Genomic DNA, 14,918 nt, shown 5'->3' on the forward strand with positions numbered 1-14,918 from the left:
GTCACGCCATCAACCAACGTAAGGTAGACGGAGCGCACCATAATAACGTAACATGGAAGCAATATAACCCAGAGGAAATTCCCTGATTGAGTCTTCTCTCTGCTTCCTCCTTCATGGCGCAGCAGCAGCAGCAGCGCATCAAAATAGATTCAAACGAACCAAGTCCAATCGAACGACCTTCCATGCTACCACGTTGATGGTGCAGTTAACTTGTGTAAGTTGTAAACAACTCGTGTTCCATGCCCCCAGTGAAGAGTACACTCAAATCGGTTTTGTTTATATGATGAAAACCTTTCACATTCTAGTGGATGTTTTTACCTACCAAGCAAAAGACATTAATTTTTATGACTCTTTGAATGGGATTTCTCCGGTGTGGGCAGGTACCTGCTCAACCGATTTGAGTCATCATTTGTTGAGTGGAATTTTAATTTAATTGTACTGTGGTTGAGGTACTTCAATCGTATCGGGAAACACAGGATTTGCATCGCTATCTTCAAATAGCTGCTGATAAGGTTGTTCTGCTTAAACATTCAGAAACAAAACGGTTCAGTACTGACCCGGACGTGAATGGGGATTGATAATAGCACGCAGCTAGTATTAAAGTTAGTATAAAAGTAATTTTTCTTAACAAGAGGAACTCGTAGTGTTGGTCATCAATGAAATTAACATCACGTCCACTTACAACGAGCTGTTTGAACGAATAAGAGTGTACACTCAATATAAACAAATACTTGATATTTTACTATTTCTGCTGTGAAATAACGAAAATGATTGTTCAACACGTGAATTAAATCGGTGTTGTTGAAGTGTGTGAAATAACGTGGATTCGAAATAAAAAAAAGTTAGAACTTCATCTCGATAGTGAGTTTGCTTCTACCTCAAAAATTCATGGATTTTGATTGCGGAAACCCCATAATGAGCAGAAAACCCTACCAGAAAAGCAAAATAGACACAAAAAAGGAACCAGTTTCTACTCTGTTGCGTCGAATTATCTGACTATCGTCTACGATCGTTCGATGGTTAGTGGGTAATTGTATCACATGAGTAGACGGTATTTTTAATTTCGGGTTTGCTTTTTCAACTTTCGGCGTTGCTTTTGGCGCGATTGCACGCTGATTGGGATCAACCTCAGTGGCTTAGTTGGCGTCTTGTGTGCAGACGAAGAGTGGTGACTCATACCCGAGACCCCAAATTGCTGCCTCACTTGAACCAACATAGCGCGCACGATCAAGCGAATTGTGGTCTTGTTCTTTTCCCTGACATGCCGTCGTCGGATCAGATCATTAGCACATGGGATTTTGATGATGGTGAAACTTGTGAGGTGGTTGCTCTCTTTCGCAGAGAAACGAAACCTGTTTTGCTGCGGCTGTATGACTGTCGGCCTAGTTGTGCTTCTTGTGATTCATCTTTGGTGTCTAGTACCCTCTAGTATAGGTAATTCAATATAGAGTGTGATTTTGAAAATCTGTGGTCCTTCTTAGCTAAGTGTTGATGTATTTGGTTATACAACAAAACATGATTAAAGAAAAGTTGTTTCAAAATTGGATTTAACTGGAATTATTGAGTCATAATTTTCATCTAAGTGCATATTTCTGCTTGCTCATATTTATATTTACTGTAACCACACTCTACTCAAAGAATAAATTCAACTTATTTGACTGATTTGGAAAAAAACAGGCACTGAATCTTGCAATAGTCGATTGATTGATTTAAGTTAGGATAAAAGGTTATTTGATTACCAGAGGTGAGCCAGCCAATAAAGATACAAAGGTTATTTGCACAAGCCGTGTATTTTAGCCTGTGCAATAGCATTTAACCCTATATGACTTTAAAATTATAGGAATTTCTTTGTGTGCCATTGCTTAATCTCAAAATAAAGATCCAGCTGTACCACATATTTCCCATCAACATCGGTATGCTAAACCAACAAGCAAAATTGTACTCATATTGTTGTAGAGCTCCCGCCTCGTGAACGCATAATCCGTAGGGCTCACTCAGACTCAATGCAAACTCCAACTGCCGGCACAGTTGGCTCGTGTTACTCACATTGGATAGAAACCGTTCACCGATCGCTGTAGTGGCATTTATCGAGTGTGTTTTGTTTTCCCAATCCTTGCCCAGTCATCACCGACCGAATGCATAAAGATATTCTGCAGCTGCACGGAAAGGCAACAATGCTTGCCTTTGCCAGTCGCCACCACCAATCAGAGTAAGATCACAAACTCCCTTCTAAGCTGCCAACCTTCGGACTGAACACCGACCGTTGTGTGTGATGTGAAGAATTGAAAAACGAGTAAATATTCGTGATTGGACACGAAAGGTTTTATTGCCAGTGCGAAAATTCCTCGGATTTTGATCGTTCGCTTTTCATTTGAACTTACAGATCTGAAAGTAATCCCACGCATTGCAAAAGCTATCAATCAATTTAACGATTACTGAATAAATACCTTCTCCACGTCAGGGGCATCTCTCGAACAACTCGTTGGTAGTTCTTCGTGAAATCGCTTGCAGCTGCACGGATTCAAGCTGACCCCATTCAGCAGCAAATCGCGATACTGTTTGTTGCGTCGCATTCGGTGAATATTGGCCTCCCGTACTCTTTCCAGGGACTTCTCTCGTTCGTACTGCTCGTTCAGCGACACACTCGAACCAGCAGTGTCTTCCTTTTTGGCAATATACTTCATTATTTGACGTTCCTGAACCTCTTCCGTTTCTGATGGTTGTTGAACGGAACTCACGACACTCGCCAGCTCTGACCCGCATTCCACCTGGATGCTTTGGACGCATTCTTCGCATATATCGTGCAAGCGATCTATCCTCGCTTCTACGTTGAGCAGGCGCTGCTCGAAGGATATTAGCTGCTGCTGGACGTCCTCCGAAATGGTACAATGTTTCTCGTGGAGAAGCTCCTCCGTCAATGGGACGACTTTCTTCGGTGCCAATTCGGTTAATTCGACAACCGATTCATTAAAATTGGCGTTTTTGTTGAAGTAAATTTCTTTCACGGACATTTTTGAATTTCCAGTTATTAAAGTTTTGCGGAGACTTCAAATTTAGCGTCTGATTAGAAAAGTTCCCAAAAATGTTACGAATGTTGCATTAACAGCCTACTTGGATATTATGGCTGTTGTGGTTGTTGTTGTTGGTTCGCCATGGTACCCAGGGACGGAGCTGATGTTTGGGTTGAATTGGGATAAATTACCAAGGTGGGCGTCACAACGCACGGGACACTGAAAGCTAATTGGAAATATTTAAAGAGCAAGGACATGAAAGATGAAAGCAACAATTTGATATTTAAAAAATCAATTAGAATTAACTTTCTCATTCTTACCGCTTTTGACCTGATTCTTGAGGCGATTCAGAACGCCAGTACGTCGGCGATTCATATAGCCGTTAGTGTATGAGGTCGTCGGGCTATTCAAAATGTGTTCCGATAAAGACGCGGTTTCCACTTGATTCGTTGCGCCGCGGATCCATTGATTCATCACTACATCTCGGGGTTGTGACCCAACTGCGTATAGTCCAGTTCTGTTCAACCGGTCTATGGATTCATTCACCGAAGTAATGGCCCTATAGCATTTGGCAACATTGGCCTCTATCCGAGAGAATGCCTCGCAAAAGTTCGACTCTAATCGGCTCATCTTGAGATCAATCTCCAGTAACCGTGAATGAATCGCATGAAATGTCATTTCTTGCAGCATTCGTTGATGATCCGGAGCATCCGTGTGCGGAGTTGGTCTAATGGTTTCGATGGTGGGATAGGGCGGTTCCGTGGATTCGGTACTTTCCGAAGTGATCAAATTGGCGTGGGGAATAAAAGTTGTTGGCATTTTACTCTGACTGAAATTTAAGTTTGATCAGGTCCAAAAAAAAATCAAGCGACGAATGACAAATCAAATAAAGTCAAGGATCACTTGATTAGGCTCATTCGCAATTCGTAATTTGTTTTTCAAGAAAGTTCGAAAACAACAAGGCCAGGAAATGTTAATTTTGACAGAAATTAGTGGCCTAATTTCTATGCAGTGAGAAAGAGATAAAGCTCGTCCGTGCAGTGCCCTATTGTCAATGTTAACAAAACAGTACAAAACCCGTCACACTCTTAAAAATTGCCGCGCTTGTCGAACTTGTTGTCTTTTTCCTTTACAGTTTATCGTCCTATGAAAAGTTGTTTGCATGTTAAATTTAAATAATTTTAATAAACATTGTGATTGATAAGTTCAATGACGTCCTCCGCATAGGTGAGAGTCGTTTTTAACACTTCGTTGATTTCCACCCATATATAGTCGAAACTTTCACCGACCTCACCGTTTTTTCCCAGACGTCACCCCCATGCGCTGTTCTAGGGGAGTTGAAGTCACCTCGTTGAGAAACTAACGATGGCTTCTGCATGGTCAATCGCTCTGTGGCAGCTTTGGATGAGCAGCTCTGCTATTCTGTGGTTTCTCGGCAGAATAATCGGAAACCTTTTATCGTACGGCATGTACTCGGCTTGCTTCAGCCGTCATTAGCCTTCTCTGTCCAGGTAGGCTCTCCACTAGATTTTCGCCGATCCGTAGGACTACAGCCGTTAGTCTGCCAGCTTATTCAACCGGTTTGTTACTCTCACGTCGATTGCTAAACCACTGGGATTCTCATCGTGGAACAGGAAATGTGTCTTCATTTCCTCGGTCATATTCTCCAAAGGAATGCTCGGTACCGGCCACGCATTCTCAGATTCATACAAAAAATCTGGTCCCCTAAACCACTACCTGCCGACTGCCAGGGGAGGACCTCCATCCGACTTCATCGATACGTCCGCAATATTTATCCGGGTCGGGTCCCAGCGCCAGTCTTGAACGATTATACATTCGACTATCTTCTTCTTCTCATTCTTATTGGCATTACATCCCCACACTGGGACAGAGCCGCCTCCAAGATGAATACACAACTAGGTGTTCCAATCTGCCAAATTCACGATTCAGCCATCTTGGATTTTAGTATGGGATAGCCAGCCAGTTTGTTTATATTTTGCATCGAAAATGAATTTTTCACCCCCGCCTTCTTCTCGTCCATAAACTCGGCAGGTTGAAACACCTAGATGTGTATTCATCTTAGCCGCCTCGCAGCTTAGTGTTCATTAAGCACTTCCACAGTAATTAACTGCGAAGTTTCTAAGCCAGGTTTCCATTTTTGCATTCGTATATCATGAGGCTAGAACGATGATACTTTTATGCCCAGGGAAGTCGAGGCAATTTCCAATCAGAAAATTGCCTAAACCGGCACCGGGAATCGAACCCAGCAACCCTCAGCATGGTCTTGCTTTGTAGCCGCGCGTCTTACCGCACGGCTAAGGAGGGCCCATCGACTATCTTACCGATCTTGAAAGCCACCGCTTGTTTGGGAATCCGTCCACAGGAACTGCCGACGAGACGAACAGTACCCGAATGGTTCGCTTTCACCGCTGTCAATAGTTTTGAGCCGAGCACAGTCGCCAGTTCTAGCCTTGGGACCGATTGAAACTTCAACGGCGTCTTTTTCAATCTGGTTTTCATCGGAGAACACCTCCACTCCACTCCAAAATATGCAAAACAGGGCAATCACTGGCATAGGTGAAAACGTGCAGCCTAATCGATTGGAGTGAAGATCTTCGAAGTGCCTTCTGGGTAAACGCAAGGCTTCAGCTGTCGGTATCAAGCTCATCCAACGTCGCAAGCTTTGCAAAACTTTCACCGTCGCTTTGTTTGTCCCACTTACAGCTGCTGGCCCGACACAGCTAGTGTACAATTATCTTTCCGTGAACGGGGCTAACAATTCGACCAGATTCAAGAATTATGTTACACAGCTCATGACGATTCGCTTTGTGGGGACCTTGTCTTTCACGCTTATACCGAGCACACTCGTTGCCTGATTCCTTGTTCTGCTTAACATGAGCGGCCTGGTCCACTTTCTGCGCTCCAAACCTGTGGATCAACTTTAAAGAGTTCGAGACCCTGTTCCGGATATCGTAAACGCTCTTCGAGTTGACGTACTTCACTTTTTCCGCCCAGCGGATTGCATGCTTCTCCGTGTCGACACTATCGCAGAAATAGTCTACGTAATAATATAAATAGTCTTTGGGTGCTTCTCCTTCTACTGCTCGAAATAAATAACACTGCACTGACTTGTCCTCCTTTCTAGTTTGGTGGTACATTTATTTGATGTCCCCACTAAACTCGCCGCTCCCGAAACCGATTGATCTCTGCTGGTAGCGATGTCAACATGTCGAAGTCTTTTATAAGCTGCGAGTTAAAAAAAATTCACGGATGCATGACCGTCTCATATCAGAGTACCTTCTCTTTCAACCGATTCACGACGACAACGTCCAGCGATTTGTAAAACACCTTGCTGGGATTGGCATTAATTAATTCCTCCGGCGTTGCCTGATATACATATCTTTTTGGCCTGATATTCCTCGATTTTCTTATGCATGGTTTCTAGAAGGGTAGATGTTTTAATAAGCAGGTTCTCCAACTGCTTGCACCGATGCAGCGCCATCGGGTAGCTGTAATGGGGATTATCGGATTCGAAACGATCTGCCAATCAAACGGTTGTCGCCTCCATAATTATCCGGGCTCCCCTGTCTTCCTGCGACTAGTAGAATACGTGGGCCACGTATCCTGTCCACTGGATCTCGGGCTTTTGCAGGACGCCCTCTGCGTCTAGTTGGCTTGCTATTGTGTTCTCCAACATCATACCGATGCTCCTTCGTCCAGCAACTAGTGTAGTCTAGACCTGTGCGCCGGTCATATCATCGGCGGCGGCGGCGTGGTGGTCACTTTTGCCCCGGCGGCGGCGGCGTCACGGCGGCGCGCCGTTGACTTTTATCGGCGGCGGCGGCGGCGTGAACCGGCGTGGATGAAAAAATCAATTTTACCGCGGATTTTTGGATTAACGCGGTTTTTATTCACACGGTAGCAATTGCCCGTATAAAAACCGACTTCAGTGGATTAAAATTGCAATATTCTGCGTTTGCCGATCACCAAACAGCACATTCAAAACAGTCAATTGCCGGCGATACTAATCAATACCTGATTTCAAAATGTTATTTGAATTACCACGATTTGGTAATTCTTTGATTTTGATTAATCAAATTTTGACAATAAATCCTGCTTCTCTTTTTCGTGACCCCTAAGTGTTAAGAATTAGATTTCGGTGTCATAGAACTAATTTGTTAATAACTTTTTTCAAAAGTTATTTCCAATTCAGGATTTTGATACACGTTTTGATCTCCAAATTTAATTATTTTTAAATATTTTTCCTGAAATTCGGTTAAATATGCCAACAAAGTTCTTGGTGGAGTTTCTTCAAGAATTTCTGGAGGAAACCTTTTTTTTAATTCCTTCAGGCATTTCTCAGGAAATTTCATTTTGAATTCCTTCGTAAAATCCTATGACAATTTCTGCATAATACATTTAGGTTCTCTTTATGAAAATCCTTTAGTAAAGCATTTAATATTTTTTCATTCGGAATTCATTCAGAAATTTATTAAAGAATGAACTATTTTTCGAAGGAATTCCTAAAAGAATTTTCCAAAGGACTTTCCGAGAGAACTCCTGAAGTAGTGCTGGAAAGTGTAGTAGGGACCTTTTAAGAAAGTTTTGAGGAAATACCCACAGAAATTTTCAAAGGAATTCCTAACAGTATTTCCAATAAGAAAATTATTTTGAGCTTTTTAGTGGAATGTTTTCACCTGTCATAAGACGAGTTTATACAATCCCATTGAATTCCACCACTTAATTGTATCTTGACAGATACGTATTTCGACCTCAAAAGTAAGGCCGTCTCAGTATTTCCAAAATGCATCAGCAGCTGCTTCCGCATTTTCCTCGATTGCACACCCCAGAGCCAACGTCCTCTTCCAGGTTCTCTGCAAGTTCTTTTGCTGGTCTCCCTTCTTGCATGCGCACTACATGTCCAACCCACTGTAATCTGCCTTATTTTATCAACCTGCCTATGTCTGCATTTTCGTATACTTGGTTTAACTCGTGATTCATTCATTCGTCTGCGCCATTTACCATTTTCCACCACGCTGCCAAATATTGAGCGCAGTATTTTCAACTCAAACACTTCGAGAATTCGATATTCTGTATCTTTTAACGTCCATGATTCATGGCCGTACAGGACGACTGGACGAATCAACGTGTACAGAGCTAGTTTTGTTAGTGCCTGTAGGTAGCTTCGTAAAGTTACAAAATAATTTACCGGAGGAGAAATTCTCTATAGATTGCTTAACGCAAGGGCGTAGCCAAGGGGGGCAGGGAGGGGGGCTAGCATTCCAATCTGGAATTCTTTTCGCAATTACTTCAGAATATCCTTCAAGAAATCCTCTAGAAATATCTTCATGAATTTCTCCTGGAAATCGTCCAAGTATTTCCCCAGAAATTCTTACAGGTATTTTTTCGGGAGTTTCTTCAGGTACTTCTCCAGAAATCCCTTCAGGAATTTTCCCGGGAGATTTTCCACGGAAGTGTACTAGAATTCCTTCCGGACTTCACTCGGAATTTACTCGGATATCTGCCAAGAGTTCTTCCAGAAATTTTTTCGGAACAATCCGCAGGGATTTTCTTCAGCAGTTCATCTGGGAATACTTGTAGGATTTCATCTGGGAATTTCTGCATTAATTCCTCCTGGTATTTTTCTGGGAATTCCTTTAGATATTTTTTCGGAAATTCCTTTAGGAACTTCTCTAAGAATTATTTCAGGACTTCCATGTGGGGATTCCTCCGGAAGTGCTTATGGGAGTTCCTCCGGGAGTTCTTCCAGGAGTTTTTCCAAGAAATTCTCCGGTAATACCTCCAGGAACTTTACAGTGAACTCCTGGACGATATTTGGCAGGAATTTCACGGGAAATGGGATTTCGGAAGTTCCTTCAGAAATATTTTTTCTCTTCCTCTTGGGTATTCCACCGGGAATTCAATCAGGCTTTCTTCCAGGAATTCATTTAGCATTTCTTTAGGCATTTATCTACAAATTCCTCCAGAAGTTCCTCGGAGAATTTCTCTGGGAGTTCTTACGGGAATTCCTCCGGGATGTTCTTTTAAGAATTCTTCCAGGAGTTGCTCCTGGAATTCCTACGGAAGTTCCTTTGGGAGTTCATCCTAGAATTCTTACGAGAGTTCCTCCAGGATTTCCTCCGGAAATTCTTCCTGTAGTTCTTCAATAAATTCCTCCAGAAGTTCCACCGGCTGTTCCTCCGAGAATTCCTCTGATAATTTCTCCGGAAATTCCTATAGAAAATCCCCCTGGAGTTCCTCCGGAAATTACTCTGGGAGTTCCTCCGGGAGTTCCTTTTCAGAGAAACACCCGGAGAAACTGCTGGTGAAACTCCCGGAGGGATTCTCGTAGAAACTGCTGGTGGATTTCCCGGAGTAATTCCCGAAGGAACTGCCGGAGGAGCTCCCGTAAGAACTCCCGGAGGAATTTCAGGAGGAACTCCTAGAAGAATTCCTAGAGGACCTCCCGGATGAGCTCCCAGAGAAACTATCGGAAGAACTTCGGGAGGAATTTCCAGCTTAATTTCTGAAATAAGCCAGAATGATTTCCTGAAAAAAAAAGCCTGAATAATTTCCTGGAATAGCTTCTGATGGAACTCCCGGATGAATTGCTAGTGGAATTCCCGGAGGAACTCTCGAAGGAATTTTCTGGAAGAATTTCTGAAGAATCTCCCGGGAGAATTTTCAAAGGAACCCCGGGGAAACTACCAGAAACATTCTAGGAAACAAGAGAATTCATCTTACAGACAAATCTCGTCTAGCAGAAACCTTTGTTGGGGTTTGTAGCAGGACCATCATCATCATCAGAGGACCTCCCGCAGAATTCCCTGAGGAGCTCGCAGAGAAATTCTCGGAGGTGCTTCTGGTGGAAAATCTATATAAATTCCTGAAGAAGTCGAAATTCCCGGAAGAATTTTCAGAGAAACTGCCGATAGAACTAACTTGTTGATTTCATTTTCGGTATAATTTCTGTATAAATTTCCAGTGGAATTCCTGGAGCAATTCTTTGAAATTTTCACAAGAAATTATTCGAAACAATTCACGGAAAATTTTATGGAATTTACACAAGAAATTCGAAGATTTTTCGTGAAATTCTCAGGAATGTTTACTGGCAACTTTGCGGAATTTCCACGGAATATTCTTATTCTTAAAACTTATGGGAAACAGCACGAAGTTATTTGAATTATTGCAGGGAATTCTGTAGAACTTATAAAGAAGTTCGTGAAGATTTTCTTGGAGTAAATAATGGTGGAATTTTCGGATCAATTCCCGGCAAAATTTATGGTGGAATTCCTGAAGACACTGCCGAATAAGTTGCTGGGACATTCCTAAAGAATCCCTGATAGAATTTCGGATAGAATGCCAGCAATAGCAATGATGAGCAATAAATCACGCATTTTTAAATCCATTATTGTTTTAATCATTATTGTTTCGATTTGGTTTGGATTTGGTTTCATGTGTTAATATTCATGTGTTTTTATAAAACTACGATTTAGAAGACCAAAAAAGTTGCCCCCTCCCTTCTAGAGATCCTGGCTACGCCCATGGCTTAACGTAGTTTTGAAAGACTTCCTATGTGAATTTCAGGAAAAATTAATTTTCAAATAAATTCCAAAGCAAAATTCCAAAGCTGAAAGAAATTTCTGAAGTAATCCGTGAATAAATTTCTGAAGGAGTTTTTAGATTTTATTTGAAATTCTGAGGCAATTTCCTAAGGAACTCCTAAAACATTCTCTGTAGATGTTTCAAAAAGAATTTTCGAAAGATTTTCAGAAGGTATATCCGAATTTCTGAACGAAGTCTTGACGGAATGTCGAAATGAATTTTCGGAGATATCTAAGACTGTCAAAAGTTTCTTCAGGAGTTACCTTCAGGGACTTCTTCGGATATATCCTTCAGAAACTTGTTCAGGAGTTCTTAAGGAAACTTCGTCCTAGAACTTTGCAAGGAATTCTAAAAGAGTTCTTATATGATTTTTTTAAAGGAATTTTCAGGAAAATACTTCAACGATTTTTCCAAGGTTTTCTTAAACAAATTTCTGAAGGAGCTTTTTTGAACTAATTCCTGAGAGAAATTCCAAAATATAGCTGAGAGAATTTTATTAGCAATCTCTTCATAAATTCCTTTGAGAATTCCTCTGGAAATTCCTTCAAAAAATCCTTCAGAAATTCCTTTATGGATTCCTATGGATTTTTTTTTAGGAATTCTTCTTCGAAGTCGTTACGAAATACCTTTGAAATCTCTTAAAGTAGTTCAAACAGAAATTATTTTCGAAAATCCATTCAGGCTCTCTTTTGAAAACGGCTTCGGAAATACATTTAGAAATTCCTGCACAAAACCCTCCAGGAATTTCTTCAAAAACTTTAAAAAAAAATCATTTAAGAGCTCCTCAAAAAATTTCCTTGAATAATCTAAAAAAAATCCACTAAGAATTCCTTTGGGTATTTCACCAGGGATTTCTATAAAAGTTTCTTCGAAAAGCCTCCGGGATTCCTTCTTGGATTTAGGAAGGTATTACTGAAAGAATTTCGTAATGAACCCATGAAGGCATTATCGATGGAATTCCTGCAGGAAGTTCTGGAAGAATTCCCGGAGAATGTTTTAAAGGAATTGCTGGAAGAAATCCCCCCTTATGCAATCTCTGGAAGAATTTATTTAAGGAATTCATAGAATAATTGCCGAAGAAATTCATAATAAAATATTGCTTTAAAAAATTAAAGAGTTGCTAAACAGTTTTTGAAGATACTCCAAATGGAATTTCTTGCGAAATTTCTTCAGAAATATCCGGAGGAATCGCTCAAGAAACTTCCGAAGGAATTCCTTAACGATTCTCCTAAGGAATGCCTAACAACATTTTCGTAGAAATGACTGAAACATTTCTTTTGTATGCATTCCATAAGGAGTTTCATAAAGACATTCGTGAAGAATTTCTGAAGAAATCCGTAATAAAATTTCGGAAGGAATTTTCGGAGAAATACATAATATAATTTTCTAAGGTTTTTATTGAAACTTTTCGGAGGAATATCTGAAGGAATTTACTAGGAAATATACCAAGTGGTTTTGGCGGTTTGGGCACGTATTCAAGCCTTCACAAAAGTACCACATGAAACATAATTTGCGAGTCACCTAGAGGCAGTGTTGTCTTACACTCTGTGCAAAAAATTCTGCTTTTTGATTTTACTCCATCTAAACGATGGACATTTAGAAAATTTAAATAGCCTTCTATTAGTTGCACTTACTTAGTTAAGATTGTAAAATCGTTTGGATGGAGTAAAATCAAAGAGCAGAATTTTTTGCACAGAGTGTAGGACAGCACTGCCTACAGATTTAGGTGGCCGACAGAATGAGGCTTTGGCTTAGACGAACTCCAAAGACCAGTTAAACAGTTTTTGTATTATTCTTCTTAGTAGATTAAATCTACTAGATACAGCCTAATTCAAATTCACAACTAATCAACCGACCTAATTATTGATCAATGTTTGTCACCACACTGTCTTAGAGACACCATCACATGAGGTAGATTAACAATTGAATTTTGACGAGTTCCACCTCAACAATATTCTAACAACTAACACCAACAATCATAACACGAGTTTGGTACTATTCCATTCTATTCCACCACTTTGTATTGTCTTACAAATACATATTTCGTCTTCAACTATAAGGCCATCTTCAGTGTCTCTTATTTTACACAACTCGACTCAAGTTAATTGATTTTTTTTATTGTGATTAGTCATCGGCGTGGCAAAATTATGATCGGCGGCGCGCCGACCCAAAATCGTCGGCGGCGGCGGCGTGAGTAAAACCACCGGCGGCGGCGGCGTGGCGCGGCGGCGCACAGGTCTAGTGTAGTCACGGATTTATCCCAGAAATGCAGCCTTACAGGCAGCGTGCGCAACAATATGCTGCTGCTAAGCCGGATGTGGACATTCATGATCACCATTCCGGAACCCTGATGCAGCACCCACGAGGCGAACCGGTCCAGGACCGAAAACCTCATTATAATAAAGGTATTAATAATAATATGCAGCACCACTTTCGGAGATTGCTCTCCGCGTTGACATTCTCGTTCTGGCATTAGTCGTAGAGTTCCCATTTCCGCACAAGCTTCACTTGGTCAACTGGTGCGTTGCTCCGGAAATGCTGGCAGAACCGCAATCGATGGTCCATCTGCTTACAATCCTTGCGTGACTTTCGATTGTCGACCCGGTCTGTAGTGCTGTAAACGGCACCTCTGTCCTTATTCCGTCCTTTTCCGAAGTCAGAACTTCCTGGTTTCGCTTCGGGCTTAAAATCGACCGATGTTCGATTCGCAGGCTTCGGCAACGATTCCCAAAGGGAAATTGGGAACAACAGTTGCCCTCGAATACTTTTCAATGCTGGTTCGTTGAGGTTTTCCAGAGGTTGTGCGAAATTCTCGAAGTCACTGAATCCACACGCCTCGTTGGAAACCTCGTATGGCCAACCAACCAACAACCACGGCCAATTCTCCGGTCTGCTGGTGAACAGCGGGAGCTTTTTCCCTACTTCGTTTCTCGCCGCCATCTATGCCTTAGTTGGCGCTCCGCGATGCCACCTCAACTCATTTTCAGGGGCTTTCTTCACACTTTCGGCTAGGGGTTTCTTCTATTTTTCTTTTCCTTCTTTCCAATTGCTTCGGTACCGCTAACTCCGAACAATCAACACATCTGCCTCAACCCCTATATATGGTTCTTCTCATCTCCGAAAGGATGAGAAGAGCAGCTTCTCGTTTTGCCGTTGCTTTGCGTCAATCGCGTTCTCCTGCTGCATCTGTTACGGTTCATTTTATCTTATTTGTAAGTGACAAATGTTGTGACAAATGTTGTATGTCCCGCAAATGTGTTTTCATTGCATTTTGCAATCCGTCTACACTTAGGGGAACTGGGGGTAGGACGCCCACGTTAAGGAAAATGCCATTTTTATCAATGAAAACCACCATTTCAGCCAGTTTTCATCAGCGCATACTGAAGAACAGCATATCTGCGACTGACTACCGATAACAGATATCTAATTGTCCATTTTATTGCACAGAAATTTGATTTTTAAAAAGCACCCGAAAAAAAATAATTTTGAAACCATGCGGGGTGAGATGCGCCAGTGGATGGGTTAAAACGCGCATGTGCTTATCGTACTGATTTCCATTTTAATTGCCTACATTAAGGCAATTAACCGAATGTTTCAGCTGTTTCGGTCATACGAAATGAGCATGGGCGTAATGCCCCACACCGACCTCAGAAGTTTGAAGGCCCATAAAATCGTTTTAAAACCTATATTGACGACGATTTCGTGTGGAACATAAAGAACACAAGTAAGCAGCATGGCTCATGGCTCAATTATTAATTTATCAATGTATAACAGCGACAGAAAGACTAAATTCCACCGAGCTAGAATTGCATCAAAACACGCAAAAATCGTTTTTTCGAGTTTTTCATGTATAACTAGAGAAAAATCATGAAATATATGTATCCAATGGCAATATTTTTCATTTGCTTTATCGTATAGACTATTGAAAATAATCAAAATGGGGATATTTAACCTTATTCAGGGTGGCGCGTTTTAACCCCTATGGGCGTGCTACCCCACTTCCCCTACAGCATCTAAGCTGCTGCATTCATAGCTGGATTTTGTTTAGAATTCCGGTTCTTTTTGGGCACCCTTAACTAATTTGTGCCATGTGGCACCAGCAATATAAAGTCTGTGTCTGGGAATCGTTTCTATTTACAATTTTATTGCCTATCTTCAGGCCCAAACACAGAACATTCAGAAATGGTACGTACACAAATCCACTCAAACATTTGTCACTTACAAGTAAGATAAAATGAACCGTAACACATCTTCTTCTCTTTCAACGCCGTGTCCAGCTCCATTCGCTTTTGACATATGCCC

General features: G+C 41.4%; 2 protein-coding genes across 14 annotated transcripts in view; one reads left to right on the plus strand and one right to left on the minus strand.

Moving 5' to 3' along the window:
- Positions 1-14,918, plus strand: part of LOC134217609 (prominin-like protein) — a 173,759-nt gene that overhangs the window by 75,835 nt on the left and 83,006 nt on the right. Inside the window, exon 1 of one of the 11 annotated variants that reach the window (XM_062696402.1) lies at positions 471-602. The exons of the other annotated variants lie outside the window; for them this stretch is intronic. The gene's annotated coding sequence lies outside the window, so the exon portion shown is untranslated. Of the gene's footprint in view, positions 1-470; positions 603-14,918 lie in introns of those variants that run through there. 11 annotated transcript variants of the gene reach the window in all.
- LOC134213997 (uncharacterized) lies at positions 2,305-3,907 on the minus strand. Of its 3 annotated transcripts, none has more exons than XM_062693447.1 (3): positions 3,332-3,900; positions 2,448-3,230; positions 2,305-2,385 (listed from the first exon to the last, which is right to left on the minus strand). In XM_062693447.1, exons 2-3 carry the CDS (start codon positions 3,009-3,011, stop codon positions 2,368-2,370), a joined length of 582 nt encoding a protein of 193 aa, XP_062549431.1. In that variant the 5' UTR covers positions 3,012-3,230; positions 3,332-3,900; the 3' UTR covers positions 2,305-2,367. The 3 variants fall into 3 exon arrangements, with proteins under 3 accessions (XP_062549431.1, XP_062549430.1, XP_062549429.1); XM_062693446.1 differs by having other exon boundaries at positions 2,448-3,237; XM_062693445.1 differs by lacking the exon at positions 2,305-2,385 and having other exon boundaries at positions 3,027-3,237; positions 3,332-3,907.

This window comes from Armigeres subalbatus, chromosome 2 (assembly GCF_024139115.2).
Source record: "Armigeres subalbatus isolate Guangzhou_Male chromosome 2, GZ_Asu_2, whole genome shotgun sequence".
In the NCBI taxonomy this organism is placed as follows: domain Eukaryota; kingdom Metazoa; phylum Arthropoda; class Insecta; order Diptera; family Culicidae; genus Armigeres; species Armigeres subalbatus.